This window comes from Lacerta agilis, chromosome 12 (assembly GCF_009819535.1).
Source record: "Lacerta agilis isolate rLacAgi1 chromosome 12, rLacAgi1.pri, whole genome shotgun sequence".
Taxonomy (NCBI): domain Eukaryota; kingdom Metazoa; phylum Chordata; class Lepidosauria; order Squamata; family Lacertidae; genus Lacerta; species Lacerta agilis.
This window is the reverse complement of record NC_046323.1, coordinates 29,681,109-29,702,606: the sequence shown is the minus strand read 5'-3', so window position 1 is coordinate 29,702,606 and position 21,498 is coordinate 29,681,109. Positions and strand designations below refer to the sequence as shown.

General features: G+C 42.1%; 1 protein-coding gene across 6 annotated transcripts in view; it reads left to right on the top strand.

The window, feature by feature from the left end:
- DYNC1I1 (dynein cytoplasmic 1 intermediate chain 1) overlaps positions 1 to 21,498 on the top strand; it is a 190,089-nt gene extending 168,591 nt beyond the window's left edge. For all 6 annotated transcript variants that reach the window (XM_033165245.1, XM_033165251.1, XM_033165249.1 and 3 more), the window contains 2 exons: positions 2,238 to 2,363; positions 20,698 to 21,498. In XM_033165245.1, the coding sequence (XP_033021136.1) occupies positions 2,238 to 2,363; positions 20,698 to 20,808 (237 nt within the window). In that variant the 3' untranslated portion in view covers positions 20,809 to 21,498. The remainder of the gene's footprint in view (positions 1 to 2,237; positions 2,364 to 20,697) is intronic.

Sequence of the window (21,498 nt, the reverse complement as noted above, 5' to 3'; positions counted from 1 at the left end):
TGGTGGTGTGCCTCGTTATTTTTTTCATGAAACAAGTGTGCCTTTGCCCAAAAAAGGTTGAAAAACACTGCTCTTATTAACATTGTTTCCCTGACTACATTTACTTAAAAGTAAGTTGTATGTGATTTTCCGAAAAAGCTTCTTAAGAACAGGTTGGGATGAAATCGCGCAGAAATACATCCTGATTGCGCTTAGTGAAAAAAATTATTTATTAAATTTATATACTTTCCTTCAAAGGACCATGAGGTGGTTTGCAACATAAAACACAAATGTCAATGTATTACATAATATACAATATAAAAATCAAAACAGTTCTGTAAATATCAAGTATAATAATAAGAAATAGATTACTGTTGTTGTTGTTGTTGTTAAATTTCTATACTGTACTGTCTTCTTTCATCCGATGATCACAGGATGGTTTGCAATAACATAGTAACAAACAAAACCAATAACCCCTCACCCACCCAGTTTGAAAGGCCATAGAAGATTGTTTAATTAGCCAAAGGCCTGGAAGAAGAGAAATGTTTTTGCCTGGTGCTTAAAAGATAGGAATGAAGGCACCAGGCGAGCCTCTCTGGGGAGAGCATTCCACAAATGGGGAGCCACTGCAGAAAATGCCTGTTTTTGTGTTGCTGCCCTCTAGGCCTTTTGTGGATGAGGGCACGAAGAAAGGCCTCAAATAATGACCACAGGATCTGGGTCAGTTCATATGAGGAGAGGCAGTCCTTGAGGTATTGTGGTCCTGAGCCGTTTTAAGCTTTATAGGTCAAAACCAGCACTTTGATTTAGGCCCGGAAACTCATTGGCAGCCAGTGCAGTTGTATCAGGATCAACTGTCTTGTCCCGGTGAGCAACTTGGCCTCTGAATCCCTCAGCAGCTGAAGTTTCTGAACCATCTTCAGAGGCAGCCCCACGTATAACGTGTTGCAGTAATCTAACCCAGAGGTTACCAAAGCTTACTCATAACAGCAACAGCATAAACAGAAAAAGAAAATCAGCAGTGTGTCTGAAATAAAAAGGCAGTACTATACACAAATACAGAATCTTCTCTCTGTCCAAAGTAGTGGTCCACAGTTCTCAACTGGGATATTTCCTTTCCTTTCCCAGTATCTCACCTCGGGAGATCTTCACTTCCCTGCCTTCCACCATTTCTCTCCCACTTTCATGTGGGTTTGATTCTTGGCCACCAGTGGCATCCCAGAAGGGGAGACACCAGAGTCCTTATGGTGTCTCCTCCTCGAGGTGACTCCCACTGCTATTGGCCCCTCCAGCAGTGAATTGGAGATGGTGCTCCACAACTAGTTCAGGCTGTGGTTGAAATTCACACCACTCTTTCTCTAGTGTACGATGTCTATATTGAGCACTGGATCACTGGACCACATAGGAAACAATGGGTTTATTAAATTTATTCATGGAATTTGAGGTGAGTGTACACAGGAGCTCATAAGCAGTTCCGTCCATTCAGGCTATGGATAGACATGCTTTAGTGAAGTTGCTCCATCAAGTGACTAGCTAGTCCCCCTAGTCCCCCAAGAGAAGCTACATTCCAGTTATTCCCTACATTTCTCCCCAAGAGTTTTCTGTGTGTTGCCTGCATAGTTTTTCAGCAAAGCAGTGCTCAGGACCAGACCAGCTTAGTTCTAGCAGGGCATAAAACACCTCCTCTGGGTAACAAGGGCTTGGCGTCTATGCAAGAGATGCAAAGGAAAATGAATAGCAAAGGGATTTTGAATGTCATGTTTTTTAGCCCATCTTCCTTTCGTTTCTGACCCCATCCTGTCTCGGCTAAACTAATTGCTCTAGGTCAGTAAAATGTTTACATGAAATCCTCTCAATCTCCTTTCAGCTTTCAGTTTATGCTCCATACCACATTTGAGCTCATTAATCCTTGCCACTCAGCTGAGTCATCCATCATCTTTTGATCTTCTGTTAGGCCACATTGAGAGAGAGAGAGAGAGAGAGAGAGAGAGAGAGAGAGAGAGAGAGAGAAATAAAAAATGAAACTGCAGTGGTTTTAGCATGTCCCAGAGCCAAACAAAGTTGTGTGTCACTTGCTGCCCCTTTGTGTTTTGCCTGTCTAACACCTCATCATTTCATTTTCTCTTCTGCTCCTCCCTTACTACACCACGTGAGTGAACAACAATGGATATTTTATTTCATTGTCTTTCATTTGCAAAGCAGTGCATTGGTATAGCGTGGCTTTGTCAACATCCACATGAGAATTCTGTCTTTGATAGGTTCCAACGGCTAGCGTGACCATCGAAGGAGCTTCTGCCCTCAATCGTGTTCGTTGGGGCCAAGCTGGGAAAGAAGTGGCCGTTGGGGACTCCGAAGGAAGGATCTGGATCTATGATGTTGGAGAGGTACTTGTCTTTCTTCATAGATGCTCTGCATTCTTGCCATTTTTCTTGCAGCTTTGTAAATAAACATTTCACACTGGAGTAAGAAACACTTATCCATTTCATTGGCACAATGTGTTGATTCAAGCTGTAATCCAGCCACTTTCAAATCGGGGAGTTTTGCCATGGGTTTCAATTCATGGATACAATAACCACAAATTTAAATTTTATATATGACTTTAAAAACACCCACTTTTATGAGTAATGAGTTGAATTCTGAGAGATGTTCAGAACGGATGGCCACATGGCAATGTTAATTTTCTGTACTGATGGCTTCATTGTTACAAAAGTAGGGTCAAGTAATGAGTCTAATGCTAGTCTAGTCATTTATTTATTCAGATTTCTAAGGGTGTGGAGTAGCCATGCTTAATGCAAAATACAGTAACGGCATAGTTCATGATGCATGTGGACACAATTGTGGCAATCCGGGGCTGGTTATGCGTTGTTTTAATATACACTAAATGTGACTTGTAAAATGAGAAAATAAAAATAAAACTTAAATCATCATAATAAAAAGAAAATGCTGGCACAGTGGGTTTGTTAAAATTTATCTATTCCCTGATCCATCTCCCACATGTATAACCCCAGCTGCATGGGGAATCAAGGATGCAAGCAAGTGTTGCATGTTTCAGGCTAATCGGCTGTTTGGAAGGCACAGCTGTATGGGTTTTGTGCCTCCCTCACCAAGCAGCTGATCATCGTGATGGCAGCTTATTTAACAAGCTGTGTTGGATCAGGCTCTCTGTAAGTCGTACCAAAATGCCAAGAGACAGACACCGAAAGAAAATTATGGTAAATGCTGTTTCATGTAATCTAAGATTCTAATTGGTTCTTTTATATATTGAGTGCTCTTTGATAAATGCATTCTTAAGGATGCCTATTCTGAGCCTTCAGGATAGGATTGACTAGAATTTAAACTCATTATATACATAGGGGCTTTGGAGGACGTTGGGCAGCCTCAGGACTGCGCAGAGTGGAGAAGTCAAATTTAACTCTCTGCTAGCCACAATCTCCCCTTTCTGCCCACAATAAACGCCCGCTCCAAAGGGAAGTTCACACATTCGTTCAATTTATGCGCACTCTAATTTGTACCAACACTTTGAAAATAAGTTTCTCAAGTGTCATTTCTGCGGCCATCTCAACAAGGAACATGTAGGTTGTTAATTTTTATCAATAAATTAATTGGTTAATGCTGAAGTTTAAGTTTACTTCTACTTGTGCTGAAGATTTTTGTTTCAGAGATGATGCTTTGTTTCGTTATGCTTTCATTATCTTGACAATTGGCCCCATTTTAGACTGCTTAGTTCCATAGGATTGCTTAAAGTGCGGCCTTGGTGTCAGGAACTATTGCATAGTATTGGCAGTGTGGTGGATTTGCATATACATTGTGGGTAGATATCTGAGCACACCTGTGGACATATGACAGAACACGACCAAGGAATCGTGTTGGAAAAAATCTACCATTTTATTTTCTTTCTCTTGCCTTTTTTACTGGAAAGAAAGAAAGCACCATGTTAATAAATACATACTATCGTATTTACAGCTACTAGGATTTCAGTTCTTTCTTAAAAAAAAAAAAAAGACTGTGAAAAGTCACTGGTATGGGCAGGTTCCAAATGCTAAGGATTTCTTTCATAGCACTTGGTGCTTTCTGAACATTCAGGCATTTTCATGTATTGTTCTCTCAGCAATCCTTCATTACTATAACCCTGGAAGGTAGGTCAGCATCTGCCATTCCCAAATTGCTTATGAAAGCTGAGACTGGAAGTGAAGGGTTTCCCTAAGGCCACCTACTGAGTTCATTGCAGGGACAAGATTTGTCCCAAGCAGTGCTTTTTTCCAAGAAAAATAGGTGCCGGAACTCAGTTGTTATAGTAAGTCACCGGGCAACTCAGGGCAGCTCTAAAGAGATGCCGGTTTGACAACAGCTGCATTCACTGCCCATGAAGGTGCTAAAACAGCAGGGGGCTGGTCCACTGTCCCTCAGACCTTGTGGGGGGCCGGACTATATTTTGAAAAAATATATGAACGGATTCCTATGCCCCACAAATAACCCAGAGATGCATTTTAAATAAAATGACACATTCTACTCATGTAAAAACATGCTGATTCCCGGACCGTCCGCGGGCCGCATTTAGAAGGTGATTGGGCCGCATCTGGCCCCTGGGCCTTAGTTTGGGGACCCCTGTGCTAAAAGCTACAGCAAGCTGTTTCCCTAGCTGGTTTGGGGGTTGCCCCTGGTTCTGGTGCAGGTCAAATAAATGCGCCACCCACCTCCTTCGTCTTCTTAGATTCAGGAGGATGCCTAGGGCAGCTCAAAAGGGCCCTCGCACAAACACACATGTGCAACAGTAGAGGCCTAGCTGGACGCTCAAAGCCCACCGCCGACTTCAAGCTTCTGGGAGGGCTGAGTCACCACCCTGTTAGAGGCAGCTCTGCAACTTATTTTAGTTTTTGTTAATATTTTAGTACAGTGGTACCTTGGGTTACGAACTTAATTCATTCCAGAGGTCGGTTCTTAACCCAAAACCATTCTTAACCTGAGGCGCGCTTTCACTAATGGGGCCTCCCGCTGCCAGCGTTGTGTAATTTCCGTTCTCATCCTGGGGCAAAGTTCTCAACCTGAGGTACTTCCGGGATAGTGGAGTTTGCAACCCAAAGTGTTTGTAGCCCGAAGCGTTTGTAACCCGAGGTACCACTGTACTTTCAATGTTTTTGTTTTGTTTTCAAAACAAGCCCACCACCACTACATGGGAGATGGATTGAAGAAAAGGAAATATGAATTGGCCCCACCCCGTAGCTTGACCCGTCACAGCTAGGAGCTAGATCTAAAAAAGAAAGTGTACCGTATTTTTCGCTCCATTGGACGCACCGGACCATAGGGCACACCTCATTTTTAGAGGAGGAAACAAGGGAAAAAATATTTTTCTGGTTTTCCTCCTCTAAAAGCCCTGGGTGTTTTTTTTGTTTTTGTTTTTTTTGTTTTTGGTTATTTTTAAGGATCAGCTAAAAGTTTTGCAGCTGTTTTTGCAAAGGCAAAAGGCCTTTTTTTAGGATCAGCTAAAGGTTTTGCAGCTTTTTTGCAAAGGGAAAAGCCCTGGGTTTTATTTTTTTTTGTTTTTTGAGGATCAGCTAAAGGTTTTGCAACTTTTTTGCAAAGGGAAAAGCCCTGGTTTGTTTTTTTTAGGATCAGCTAAAGGTTTTGCAGCTTTTTTTGCAAAGGGGGAAAAGCAAAGCTCCTTTTGCAAAGGGGGAAAAGCAAAGAGGAAAAGCCCCATTTTTATGGGGTTTAACTCACATTTCTGAAAAAAATCTTAAGGAAAGGGAGCCATTTCTACTGTTTGCAGACAGATAATCTAATCAGCCAGTCACATGTCCTGGGGAAACAAACAACCTCCCTCTGCAGCACATTCAACAAAGGAGGGCATGGCTGAAAGGGAGCCGGGACTCTTATCTCTCTCCCGATCTCTTGCTGATCAGCTGCTGAGCGGGGTCCTTTCAACACTCCCCTTTCTCTTTGTAAAATAAAAAGCACAATCTGCTTTTGGCCCCTGGGCAATTCAGCTCCAGGGACCATCATTCGCTCCATAAGACGCACAGGTATTTCCCCTTACTTTTCAGGAGGAAAAAAGTGTGTCTTATGGAGCAAAAAATACGGTAGATTCAAACATGCTTGGCTGCTTCCGTTTTGATTTGGGCTTTTGTTTTGGGCTTCTCGGAAGTATGTAGAGTTGAGAAGCAGGTGAAGGGAGCACTGGGCCGCCACAGTGCCCACCTGAGAGGTACTGGAGCTGTGCTCTGGCATTCTCCAGCTGGAAAAAAAACCCACTGGTCCTAAGGCTTCTTGGCTTACAGCGCACTATCTTAGCTTAACTGTGTTACACTGGCTCTCAACTTTCATGTAGACAAGAGAACAAATCAGTCCATGATATAGTTGCCTAAACGAGCACATGGGGTATTGATACAAGAAAATCTGAAATGGTGGGCTAGAAAGGAACAGTGGAAGCCTATGGGGTGAAGAGTAGATGTGATGGAAATTAGCAGGCTGAATATAGTGTGTTGCAAGGCTGTTCTGAACCACCACCACCCTACTAAAATCTGACTAAATTGATGTCAGTATGGTGTGTGCTTGATGGAATGTGCCCCTTTGTTGCTGAATGCAGCACAAAACGTAGCGTCTGCATTACAATTCCTGGAACAGTTGAGGGGTGACTTGCGGAGCAATCAGCTTTTATAGACGGAATTTGTTTTTTGTCATTATCTGTGATAGGATACTGGGATCTCCATCTCCCCACAGTAGGGAAACATTATGTAGCACATACAGATTTAGCTTTAACTCACACAAAGTGATTTTTATGGCCCATAGCAAAATTACTTGCGCATGACTCACATTTTTGGCTGGCGTGTGCTTTTGCGGGAGTCGCTCTTGCTCGCAAATGACTGCAGAAACATCTTGCTGTATCGTTACCATAATTGCTAAACTGTCTAAAGTCATTACACTCAAATTTCTGCCGCGGCACTGGCAGGACAGCATGTTTTATTTATTTATTATAGTGTGTGTGTGTGTGTGTGTGTGTGTGTGTGTGTTCTGTTTCTGAGTGATTTGACAGACGCTAGAAATACCTGCGTTGACAATATAGTCTGTTCTCGCCTATTGTCTGTAGTCTAGACAGGCTGTAAATATGTCTCTTTGACATATCATACAGCAAGATATTTGGAGTATTTTGTTCATCTCTTCCAGATTAGCCATCCATTTCTTGGCTTCCCTCCACCCCCACATCAGAAGCAGAATGGACAATGATCCCAATCTGAAAAAACCAGAGGTAGTATGTCAGGTGATTTAAAATTGCCTATATCATACATTGAGCTTAATATATCCTTCTTGGATTAGGTGATTTGTGGAATGAATTCTGCTGAGAGACATTCCACACTTTCTCCTTTCACTAGGGAGACCCAGAACCATTTATGTTAGATCCCTGTTTCCCTTTCCTTCAGTCTCAGCTATTCCATATCTCCTTTGAGGATTGGATATATTTTCCGGTTGCATATCTACAAGCTGACCTGGAGGAGATGGAGGAACACATCTCCTGGATTGATGGCAACTGCAACCTAAGTACCTCTTTTCCAAGATGGGTGAGGGCTGAGAGATGAACAGGTGGCAACAGAAACAAAGGTGTTTGTCAACTTGTTGCTTAGCAGGGTTGGGGTGCAGAACAAATGCCTCATTCATTTCTTGTGGAACCCTACATATATGCCCTAATGACATAATTAAAATGCATACTTGTTAGAAGAGAATGCATATTCTATGCAAACCAGGTTTATTAATTTAGTCTTGCATGCTTTGGGATTCTGAAATTCTCCTTATCCCTTTTTTGATTTATTTATTTTAATGTGCATATGTATGAATTTGTAATTGCATGCTAAAAGCATGGGAGTTTCTGACCTGGCTTGGAGATTGGAACCAACCAATTCTATTTCAAACTAAGCATACTGTGTCGCTTTGTCCAATCTGAGAACGGCCGTTAAATTGTCGTTTATTCGAAGAAGGCAGAAGCAGTAGCCACAGTTTGATCTTGGGTGTTTTTTTTTTTTTTTTTTGACGATTCATAGTTTAAAACTCTTCAGAGTTTATTGAGATTCAGAGAAAACAACAAACTGTGGCGAGTTGAAAATGGCAGTAGGTGCTTCCGGTCTCCTCATGGCCATGCCAGCGGAAGAGACTGGAGGAAGGAAGTACATGGACCCATGCTTCATACATGTAACACTGGTTTAGCCACAAGTGAGTAATCACCCAAACACCGATGCTCCTGTTTTCCCATAATCCACAATATAATTGTCCACAGTATGGAACAGAGAAGAGGAACAAAGAAATGGGTCTTATACAGGGGTAGGCAACCTAAGGCCCGGGGGCCGGATGCGGCACAATCGCCTTCTCAGACCGGCCCACAGACTGTCCAGGAATCAGCGTGTTTTTACATGAGTAGAATGTGTCCTGTTATTTAAAATGCATCTCTGGGTTTTTTGTGGGGCATAGGAATTCGTTCATTTTCTCTCTCTTCAAAATATAGTCCGCCCCCCCCAACAAGGTCTGAGGGACGGTAGACCGGCCCACAGCTGAAAAAGGTTGCTGACCCCTGGTCTTATAGATAGCATACTCCATGAGATCACCTCCCAGGCCATGCAGAATTGCTGACTGGTTTGGTGCCCTGGCTAAAATTGGATGGCACTATTTGCATAAGGTTACTCTGCACCTCCACAAGTGGCAGCTTTGCTTCCTTTGATTTCCACGTGGGTCAGGGTTTGACCTTGTTTATTCCATCCTGTTTATTAAATGGATGCCGACATTCATTTTATGACACCGCAAACAGAAGAGACACGAGCAAATTGTACAGCCCATGACTAGCAAGTTTAAAATAACATTAATATTTTCATTTTCTGATAAAGTTTTTTTACAGCATCTACATTTTTTAGCTGTTAGATTTCAGCATCATCTCTGAAAATAACTGAACACATTTATTTTCACAGCCAGGGGTCTATTTTCTCTCTTACGCTTGTACATTCCGCCCATTAGAATGAATGTGAGTTATATACACATGTCCAAGGGACAACAATATATATATTGTACACACACACACACACACACACGTTCACATGTATGATGAGCTGAAAGAGCAGGTTATTGATTATTTGACAAAATAGAAATGAAATATCTCCGTTATTTTTAAGTGTATCCAGTTGAACAAGAATATATCTAAGAAAAATCCATTTGAAATATTATCTTTTCTGCATCTGTAGACCACCTCTGTTATTTGGAGCATTATAGAAAGCAGCACCCCAAAACTTGCCACCTACTGTTGTCATGATATGTCATAAGTAGTAAAAATGAGTGTTAAGCTATTCACCTCTGAGCATAGAGATATTCACATGCCTTGATGATTTAATAGCCAGATTCAGCTGTAAGAGAGCACTTAATTCAACTCTAAATGCTTCTGTGATGGCCCACAGAGGTTACTCTTGTTCATATTATCTAGCAATGATGGACATAATTTCCTAAGAACCTCCCTGGAGCCATCCCCAATGTAATCAATTGAAGCTGGCCAAGCGGTTGGGTGTTATCTGCACACGGGCATTTAACTGAAGCTTCTGTAGAAGTTCTTAGTAGTCTGTGGCAATAGCCTGACTAGACACTGAATATATATATATATATATATATATATATATATATATATATATATATATGGTGTGTGTGTGTATATATATATATATCTGATGTATCAGCATACCAAATAGGTTAGAAATTGTGTTAGAAAATGTGGGCCATGATCCTAATTGCACGTACCTGGGAGTAGTCCCCATAAAATTCAATAGGGCTGACTTCAAAGTAGACCTGGTTAGGATTGTGTTGTCTTTTAGTAATGTTACTCAGAGACAATTCGCAATTGGATGTTACATTGCAGAGAATTATAACACTACAAATTTAATACTGCAGTATAACTGGTATGGTCTCCTAGGAAGAATATTGGGAAATACTAGCACTCATTCAACAAATTACGAGTAGTGCCACTCAGATACCTGAAATATACTTTAGTTTCAGTGTCTCCAGCCACTTGCTTCACTTGCCATAGACATGTTGGTATAAAGCAGGCATAGGCAAACTCAGCCCTCCAGGTGTTTTGGGACTACAACTCCCATCATCCCTGACCACTTGTCCTGTTAGCTAGGGATGATGGGAGTTTTAGTCCCAAAACATCTGGAGGGCTGAGTTTGTCTATGCCTGGTATAATGGTACCAACGAATGCTCTCTCTGTGTAATGCTCTAGAGAGGTGTACTGATGCCATTTGCACTTCTGGCAGTTCATCCAGCATCTATATTAATGCAAGAAAAATACAACGTTGTACATAACTGTTGCCTGTCAGGAATGTACTGCATTTCAAGGGTTGCCAAAATTTGGGGGCTCGTTGTCACATTTGGAAATTTGAAAAACATTTGTGGGTACCACCACAAAATGGCTATACATTAATAATGCCATGGCTTGCCACAAAATGGCTGCCACAACAAAGGACAAGTAACCTGCCTAAAAAAACTGAGTGCAAGGCAGAGTTGGTGTCTGAGCCCCAGAACACAGAGCCACTCATTTGCTTACACTGTTTTCAAAGAAGGTATTACATTTGTGACAAAGCCCCTCCTCCTCCTTTGTACATGTTCGTTGTATGTACACTTTGTCTAAATCCTATATTTGATTTTTTTTATTAAAAAAAAAAGAAATATATAGAGCTCTCCTGTCACCATTGCGGGACCACTCAGTGATTGATTCTCCCAACCCCGGCTTGTGTAATGATCGCTTGGGAAACAGTGTGTTGATCAGTTTTGTTTCCAAATGTTGGCATTTAGTAGAGAAATAGTGACTGATGTATACAGTGTGCCTTTTTAAAAAGAAAAAAGAAAAAAAAGAGTGGCTTAAAAAGAACTCCTTAATGAAAAAAATGCCCAGGTTTGAAAAATCAGTCAGTTTAATTACTGTGTTTTATGAAGGCCATCACCCATTGCTGATTACTAGAGTGATAAAATCTTTGGCTTTGGTAGCCCCAGTAGGGGGTAAGCCGGTGTAAGTAGGGCAAAGCCCAGTAATTATCACCCTAAATCCTTGTGTTTCTCATTACGATATTCCTTAATTTGTGTTACCATACAGTCTTTGAGGTCTTTATTGTACACATCAGTTTATACACCAACAGGAATAAAAGCTGTGTCTTCAGCTACACTCTTAATCTAAAATGAAATACGTGCACTTAAAAGTGGTTTAACTTGCTTCCTGCCCATTCTGGAGATGTGTGTGATGAATTGTGATATGTGTATATATTAAGGCCCGCTACTGCAGTGGGAGGGCCCGACGGAGCCCGTTGCAGCCGCAGCAGACCCTCCCCTGGGCCTTTTGGGGGGTGGCCGGGGCTCCTCCCAGCATCCCAGTGGGGCTTGCTGCAGCTGCGACAGTCTGTCAGAGGGGCAGCGGGAGGACCCAACGGAGCCAATATTGGCTGTGGAATATTGAGGGCTTTTTTGTGGGTCCCTGAGCACCCAGGGCCCCGAAAAGACGGCACCCCTGCCTGCTGCCTCAGGTACGACGGACGATTTTGCCTCGTCGTGAGCATTGAAATAAGATTCAACAGCCGGCCCAGTCAACACTTGAACCTGGATTGGAGACGGCACACCCCTTGTCCTTTGCCTCAGGAAGCAAAATGTCTTAGGCTGACCCTGAGTCAGGCAAACCAATAAAAGGCGACAACAGCTACTTGCTGCTCACCAGCCCTTTCTCTCTCGCCTGCACCAATGGGAAGGGGCAGCCTCTTGTTCCTCTGCTTTCAATTCTCTGGGTGAGTGAGCAGCATCAACAGCAGTGGTAACAGCAAAGGGGGGAATGAGCTGCTGCCATGAATAAAGCCTTTATTCAGAGTTACTCAATAAAGTATTGTTAGTATTGTTATTAACAATTGATAATGATACTTATCATTTAGTTAATTGTAGATTGGTAGGGTTGTTTGTTTGTAGGAATCATTTTACTGTTTTTAGAATTCGTATTTATTTGTATTTTGTCTTGTGCACCCTTTTTGTGGTTGGTGAAGCAGTTTCTAAATTTGCTAAATTAATGTATATGTTGCTTAAGGCCAAACATAGTCTTCTAAGCCATTTGCAAAGTCACGCTACATTAAAATATCAACAACCGTTATTAAAAGAGGCAACGGGAGAATTCTGTTAAAACGATGCCATTTAATATGGGAGATGAATGTTTTGTGCAAGCCAGTGGAATGCCAGTACAGATGAGGCCTTTCAGCAAGGAGCCCCCACTCCATAACACTGGGGCAGCTACCAGTGGGGTGGGGTGGGGGACAGGGACGACTGCCTCTGTGTCCCCTTAAGGCAGTAATCATCAGGCCACGGCTACCAGGTTCCATTTTTTATCTTAATGGGCAATGAAGAGAAAATTGGTATTTCTAACCTGAGATCCAGAGTAGTTTAGGGATTTTTATGTTAAATTACAAGAGCTTAAAACTGGCTGAGTATGCTCCCAGGAATTGGTGCTGCTTGTCACCCAGGCCATGAGATTCTACATCAGCTGCATGCTCTGCACCAGCTATAAGGGAAACCCCACAGAGAACACATTACAGTCATCTAAACATGAGGATGGGCATCCCCCTGTCTATTGAGTGATCTGCAGTATCTGTCTATAAGAAAGCTGGACGACGTGTTGAACCGGTCCGTAGCCTAGGTGTGGTTGTAGCAAAACACAGGACAACCTTCTAGCACAGCACCCTGCTTCATAAGCAAATATTCTCCCAGGGGCAGTGGGGGTCGGGAGGGAGAAGCTGTACAGAATTTCCTAATACTGTACTGTACAACATCTTAATGTGGAAGAAGGAAAATGCACTTTTAAAAGTAATATAGCATCATTAACATTGTGCAGCATCTTAATAAGGAACCATGAAATAGTGCATTTAAAATAACAAATTTAGCCAGAATGAGGAGGGAAGTAAACCTATTTCCCAAGAACATTCCCCCCCCCCCCAGTATACACACAGTGAGATCAGCTTGACTAGGAAATTGTTACAGCTATTTCCCTGTGCTACAGGGAATTGAGTTAAAAAAAAAAGTTCAGTGCCAATATGGGTTAAAGCGATATCACATTAATGTAATGGTGTTCTTGTTTGTGAAATTCAGCTGAACAGGCATGCTCTCCTCCTTACTAGTACCAGCATATGTTTTCTGGAGGAATATCTTCTAAAACAAGAATTCGTTTGTATAATTAATCATCTTTATGATTCTTCTGTGGTTTGAGCCTGTCACTTTCAATAGCAACCTTGGTTGTGAGGGAGGACTTAATTATGGTGTTAAAATGCTTTTTCCTTAATGGTTGGTGAAGTTGTGTGTTGTATAAAATGTATGGCGCAATGGAATGCATGTCTTGATAAGGAGCCGGTTAGCCTAAAATTGCAGCACATTACGGAAGAGTTCAGGACATTAATTTGCTCCGTAGAAAAGCGGAAACGACATATTTGAACTATAATTTTATGGTATTTGCAGGCGCTTTGGCTGTGATCCAGCAGACCGCAAGTACACAGGTTTGGTGGCTTTTAAAAAAAGCAAAAGATCCATACATTCCTCATGCCAGCCATGCAGTTCTTTGCCTTTCCGTAGCAGACAGCGAGAGCCTGTGACGCTTGCAACCTTTCGGAAAACAGCTCTTGAGACATCAATTTTCAGAGCCAGCCACCTGTTTTAAAAAATAAAAAAGAGGTACCTCATGTTAGGCATTTATTTGTATGTCTTTTTGGAATTTGTATTCTACCCGTAGATGATGTCTCAGGACAGCATACAATAAATAATAATAGAATCAGTGTCAATATAAAAGGAAGCATACATTCATAACTAAATTAATACACAGAAAGCCAGCTAACTAGTTTCTCATTGGAACCATCCCAGATAAAATTATTTGATTAATTTGTACCCCACCTCAAATCCTTCCAAATCAGTATCTCTTTAATTTATTCAGTTTCAATTAACACCCCCAACTGATCCTGCTCCACATCAGTCCAGTTCTCTTCATTTAACCACATTTATTACAGATCTTAAACGTATGCGTTGCCCCAAATTAATATCCTACCAGGAACCTGGATCACCTCCCAGTTCAGTTTCCCCTTCTATTTATTTCCCACCCGGAAACACTTAATGTAGTTCAAGATTTGTGGCTTGGCTCCCTTGGGAAAGAGCCACAGATCAGTGGTAGAGCATCTGCTTTGCATGCAGAAGGTTGCAGGTTCAAATCCTGGCATTTCCCGTTAGTACTGGAAATGTCCTATTTCTGAAACCCTGGAGAGCTGCAGCCAGTCAGTGTAGATAATACTGAGCGAGATGGATCAATGGGCTGACTTGGTATAAGGCAACACCCTATGTTCAGCCCTAGCAACATCTCTTCTGTCAACTGAGATTTACACCTCTGACAAAGTGGATTCCAGTCTGCAGGTGTGTATACTATAATACATTTGCGAGTGTTGAAGGTGTCACAAGGCGTTTTGTTATTTTTGCTGGAGCCCGACTAACCCTTAAACAGAACCACTGCCAGTTTAGTATGCAGGGTGGACTGTTACGTGTTGGAGTTCTTTTCACAATGCAGTAAGATATAGAAAGCTAAAGCAAATAAATAAATAACCCAAAAACTGCTACAAAAAGTACAAACAGAATACAAAGTCCTCTCTTCAAGGTTGTTCTTAGCCCTTACCACCCACGGAAGGTAATAGCCCTCCCCTTGGTATTTTTCCTTTCTGCTCCAAGCCAATTAGGCCGAATGATCTGTAGATTGGATTTCCCGAGGCTGGTGAAGCTTTGGAGTCGGCATGGGTGCCTGGACTTTCTTTGGTGTAAAATGTTTGTGGGAAGGGTTGGATTGGAGTGAGACACAGAACCATCAAGCTCAAGCCAATAATGAAGATGGTGCTGTGAAAAACGAGGGGGAAATGTTAGTGCAGTTCTCAACACGGTAGGCGGTTTGGCCAACTTGATAATTTGCTCAACATTATCTAAGCAGGAACTTGTGGACCTCCAGAGGTTGGTCTCCATCCCTCCCAGGGTTGAGGGGACATGCAATGTACTGAGAACTGGAAGGTCACATGTTCCCAACCCTTATCTCTTAAGGATTAGCACCAAACTTTTCAATTTTGAAGGTTTCGTCTGAGGTGCGCCTGAACTTTTAGCTCTGTGTGTTTCGCCAGTGGAAAAAAATCTGGTGCGTGCGCCTGTAGGGATCCTGCGGTTTCTTATCTTTGCTGCTGCAACTCCTGTGATCTGTAACGGCCGCCCCTGAACAGTGCAAAGAGACACAGTTCGCAGCGGGGGTTAATCAAGATGAAAACCCACAAATGAACTTTATGGAAGGGGGGGGGGGACTTTGTACAGTTCCTGCGATACCTGCTGTGTGTTGAACGGAGACAGTCTTTAGCCCGTCTGTGGTATCCCACCCCTTCAGTTAAGCACACCAGTATATACACAGAGCTGATTAAAATCATCTGCATGCAGGTTTCTGGCTTCAACCTCTCGCCGGTGGTTTCATCCATTGTTAGCAATGATGCTCGGCTCTCTGAAGAGTTAAGCGCAGTGGTACTCCAGCTATGTGAACAGGGTGCTTTCGGTTACTTTGGTGGCCTTCCTCCCCCCCCCCTTTCAGATTACCTCCCACTTTGTTTCCAGCCATGTGTGTGGCATTGGGAGTTGCCTGGAAAAATACAGACTTTTTCAGACTATATATAAAGAAAAATAATGAAGGAGTTTTGATACTACCGCAGGATCAAAGCCAGAAAAGGTGTGTGCTCATATATAATATTATATATATATGCGCGAGCAGACCCCATAGGGAGAAAGAAAGCTATATGGATTTCTAATATGGAAACTTTTTCCTTACTGGGTTCGTCTTCTGTGTAAGATTTGGGAAGGAGTGTTGCAGTTAGGATTGTCTTCATGCAATGTTTAATCCTTTTGTAAATTTTAATTATCTATTTTTAATACGGCTGTGCCTATAGGATACTTCTTTTTCTTTGTCTTGATTTGAGCATCTGTCTGGTTTTCTCTCTACAACACTCTAAATGAATCCGTACAGGGAAGCTTTGCCGGGTTGGAACCAGACTGACTGAGTTATGCTTGTAGTGCCCTTGAGAGCCAGTGGGTTGATAGTGGTTAGAGTCTCGGACTAGGACCTGAGAGACAGGGGTTCAAATCCCTCCTCGGCAGTGAAGCTCACTTGGGTGACCTTGGGGCGGTCACTGCCTCTCTGCCTAACCTACTTCACAGAGTTGTTGGGATCAAACAAGGATGGGAAGAACCAAGTATGCCATCTTGAGTTCCTTGGGGGGAAAGATTGCAATATAAATTCAAGAAATAAATAAATGGGGCAAGTTACTCATGCCCAGTGGAGGGGAAATGTCAATGAGAGCAGCTCTAGCTAGGTCTTCTCTAGGTAGGAGTGATTTTGCCATTTGCCAGAGTTCAAGGTGATTGACAAAGTCTTTTTCTTTTGCTCTGGGAAGTGAATAGGGTGGATCACCAGGCTTTCAGGTTAGGAATTAGAATCTGCCAGAGTATTACACCTGCATGGCTGCTAGTTTGCTACCAGGCTAAATTCAGGTTGCTACTTTAATGGCTTGGGACCGGTTTACTGAATGGATTTACTTAATTCAGTTTATTCGATCTGCAGCAGTTGTACAAGTGCCAAGTAACACCTGCTCTTTACTTGTAAGGAGTCATTCCTTTAGAGCAGGCATAGGCAAACTCCGCCCCTCCAGATGTTTTGGAACTACAATTCCCATCATCCCTAGCTAACCGGACCAGTGGTCAGGGATGATGGGAATTGTAGTCTCAAAACATCTGGAGGGGCAGAGTTTGCCTGTGCCTGCTTTAGAGTGACAGCACCTGAAATTTGGAACTCCCTGCCTATTGACATTAGGCTGGCAATATCATTGTCCTCTTTTGGATGCTTGCTGAAAACTGTTCTGTTTACGGCAGGCCTGTCCAAACACATGATTTGGTTGTAACTGGTCTTAAATTAGTTGTAGATGTACAATCCTACAATTCTATGATTCTATTGTTTTAAGCTACCGGTATTTATAACAATTTTAAATGTTTTAAATATATATTTATTTTATTTTTAATTACAGGTGTCTCTGCTGCTCTGGTCTCCTTTGGTAGGAAGAATGACCTATAAACCAACCAACCAACCAACCAACCAATCAATTAATCAATTAAAATAACCTAAAGCAGCAGCCAGACTGAGATAGGTTTATTAGTTCAACATAACATTTTCCTGCTTCCCTTAAAATCCCAAACATGCTACTGAGGAAGGAAGAAACTTAAAGCATTTAACTTAAATTGTTTGGTCATTCACTCATGTATGTGTTATAAATCGGGTATTTGACAGTATCATTCTAGAATCCAGTTCCTACTTACCCTGTTGTCTAGTTCCTTGCATGACTGAATCGTGAAGAAATCTTTACATGCAAAACTGTTTGCAACAAAACTCGTTCCATATCAAATGCATTTCTTATGGTTTGTGTGCAGACAACTTCAGGATGGCAAAAGCTGTGCTTGGAGTAAACAGTTAAATGCACTCCTGAGATAGGGTTTTTCTGTTCTTTCCTAAAATGCTTCTGTTAAATTGAAAGATTATAAGGATGTTGATAAACCACACTTGGTCTTTATTTTGAAGCCTCATCTTAGTCATTATAACCATTTGCCTAGCTGATGCTGTTGGAGGAACCAAGCTAAAATTAACCCAAACTCTTTTTTTTGCGGTCCTTAATTAGCCAGCTTTACAAAATATTTTTAACTAGCTCTCTAGAAGCCAAACATAATTTAGAATGGAATATATAAAAATGAGAACCCCAAGATGGAAATTTTAGTGAATCTGCATTACAGGCTTCAGATAAAGAAAGAATGTGTGTGTGTGTGTGTGTGTGTGTGTGCATGCAAATACATAAAATCCAAATGGCACCTCTCTGACATTCATTTTTGTAAAATGATGTGCAAGGATATGGATGGAGGTTGAAGGCGGTACAGTGGTACCCAACCCTGGTAATTTGTCTCTTGAAGTGACTGTGGCAGCAGGCACACTATACCTTTAAAAGAGTACCCCAAGCTACATACTTGCTCCAAGAGCAGGCCACCTCCCATAGGGAACCACCCACTAACAGTGTCTCAGTCTTATCTGGATTGAGTTTCAGTTTGTTGGCTCTCATCCAGTCCATTACCGAGGCAAGACACTGGTCCAGCACTTCCACTGCCTCACCTGCAGATGTAAGGGAGAGGTAGAGCTGATTGTCATCGGCATACTGCTGACAATGTACTCCAAAACTCTATAGACGATCCCACTTGGTGGTTCCATGTAGAAGTTAAACTGCACGGGAGATAAAAATTGAACCCTGGGGAACCCCATGTTAAAGGCTCCATGGGGCGGAGGAGCACTCCCCAAGCACCCCCCTCTTGAAACAACCATCCAAGCAGGAGTAGAATCATGACAAAGCAGTGCCACCCACCCCCAACTCGGATAGAGGCTCCAGAGGGATACAATGGTCAATGGTAGGGAAGGTCAAGGAGAATCAATAGGGACACATTTCCCCTCTCTTCCAACAGAGGTGACCAAAGCAGTTTTTGTGCCAAAACAGGAGAAATTGAATTAGGTACACATTTAAAGCCAAAATCTATCAAAATTCCACTTTCCAAAATGATGTGAACCAAAAAAAAAACAAAAAACAGCCATCTTTCAAAATTCACATTTTTACCCGAACTTTGTGATGCAGCTCTCCAACCCAACACTGTTTACAAAAATGCATGTATTAGGGGGAAGTGTGCATAAAAAGGAAGATATTAATGAAAATAGCATACACAAGTGCATTATATTAGGGGAAATTGCTTGTTGTCCATTGAACTGCGTATAAAAATTTGTTTTCTAGGATAAATTTGCACTAAGATGCCGATGAATTCTCATATGGATTTAAAGAAAAAGAAATTAGAAATTGTTGCCAAATGTGGAGAACTGAATTTAAGATTGGGAAAATGGAGACAACTGAAATGGACAGATCCTTCCTTCTGCACTTGTAGTACAAATTTGCAGAGATGTATCTCTATATTAAAGGTGCATAAAAGCATTGCATGGTTTTATGGCTCACTGGCAGTAATGGGACACATACCCCAGATGCTCAATGGCAGTCACACTGCTTCCTGCCTTGAAAGAAGTTCCTTTCCAGCCATCTACGTTGCATAATTTCTTTTAACAGTTACTTTCTCCTACAGCATCCAGCGAGAGATTACAGACTTTACGGAGGTGTAAAAATGTGCATGGTTAATTTAAATTCATGTTGCCGGTTTCTAGGGTCGGAGTCTATGAAAATGTACATAGAGGAAGCAGTCTGGTGATTGTTTCAATCTTGTTTTGCATTATCTGTCAAAAATTGCAATACTAGATTCGGCTAGAATGGATTCTGGGGTGGGGGGTGGGGTGGGATTGACTCGTGGTATCACTAAAGCACCCTAGCATCCATTCCATTTGAAATACATATCCCGCTTGGAGCATACTTTTGTCCTGTCTTCATAAGAATAAAACGAAAAAAGGAACAATTTTACCAGGTATTTTCAGTGTTAAGGGGTGGGAGGAGAAATTCTGATCAGTTTGCATAATATTTGCTTGCTGCAGAAATGCTTAGCATTTTTATTATATACCTTTTCTGTAGCTGTACTTAGAAACAGGCCAGAGCAAAAATGCCCCCCTGCCCCCCCTCAAATCTCGCTACATAATGATTTCAGACATACGACATGGGGCATACATTTTTAACATGTGTAACCCATCCTGGAGTTCCATTCTAACTGCAGTGTAGAATCACCCTGGTCGTGTCCAGTTGCTGCTATTATAACATTCTGACCTTAGCTTACAGCAGAGATAGGGAGCCTGTGGCCCTCCCATTGGACTCCACCTCCCATTAGCCCCAGCCAACATGGCTAATGGGCAGGGATGGTGGGAGTTGTAGCCCAACATCCGGAAAGCCACAGCTTCCTCATCCCTGATTTGTCATGGTCTTCTACTGTAGTGAGACATCTCCTTCCAAACCAACACTCTCAGACAGCAGGGAAGCTAGGCCAGCCTGATTCAGTGCCGTCATTACTGCGATGCATAAACATAGAGAGCACATCTCAGTCCAAGGCTGATGAGATCATGTTGTGGCGAAACATGGTTTATAAATGGCATAAATAAATGCTTAATGTTTGAAAGTCTAAATAGGCTTGCCTACATCAACTAGAAAAGGCTTTCGTTGGTTTTAAAGGTATCGATAGCATTTGGTTGGATTCTGCCATTTGTTAACATGATAAAATATGCTGTGTTCGTTTCATTGCCCTACAGCATTTTTATCCTATATCTAGCCATCTATCTATCTATCTATCTAGTATCACCCTAAAACAGGAGGGGCTAACCAGTGGTCCTCCAGATGCTGTACTATATTGCTGATCAGCCCTAGCCAGCAGTAGGCAGGATGCTTGGAATAGTATTTTAGCAACATCTTTAGGCTAGCCTAAGAAAAACAACAACAGAACTGTTCAACTGGCTGTTAACATACCCCATCATAGATTTTTATAAAACACCCAGTTGCATCATTCCTCCAAGAGGGCTGCTGTAAACAGAATAACAAATGACTCTCAAAACAGTGTGGCTTAAGACCTCCCTTTGTCCACAGTCTTAATTTCTCCACGCCATTGTCTGTTTAATTCTTGCAGCTTGCTATACCGCACAACGATGAGTGGACCCGATTTGCCCGGACTCTGGTGGAAATCCGTGCCAACAGAGCAGACAGCGAAGAAGAAGGAACCATGGAGATCTCTGCCTAGAAGAGAGAAAGGTGTCCTTCCTTTTGTAGCCACCTGCCCTCCGTCGATTGCAGTCATGTTCCGTGTCAAGTCAGTATTGTTGTGGCTTTCCATGCCAGTGTTGCTGCCAGCATTTCCCAGGGTTCCGATTTCTCCATATTAATCGCGTTGTGCTTCAAGCAGTCTGAAAATATCCAGAGCGTTTTCATGCTTCATATTTCTTTTTGAGAAGTTTACGAATGAGAGGACAAATCAAGCCCAAGCGGGTTCAGTTGTTGCCTTTTAAATCCTTTAGTAGCTGCAGTAACTAGCTAGGAACTCCTGAATAAACTTGGGCTCACGTGCGTTTCTGGCACAGTCCTATTAAATCCATATGAAGTCAGATATGATTGGGTACAGATGTGGTGCGCTTCGCAACATGGGACTGGGCCAGAGACTTTTAGATGTGGTGTTTCACATGGTGACTTACATTATGAATGGATGTACTATACGAACATTGCTGCTCCTTATTTATTGCGGTGTGCTGCATGGAACATATTTATTTGAAAGCATTAAAATAAACGATCCCAAAGCATGTGCATAACGAGCAAACTGCATTGTCTCTGCATGCCTGTTGGGGTTATGTCGAGTCCCAAACAACTATCACTTTTTACTAAAATGAAATCTGTAAAAGGGTTTGGTTGAATAAACAGAACTTTCTAAAATCGCCAA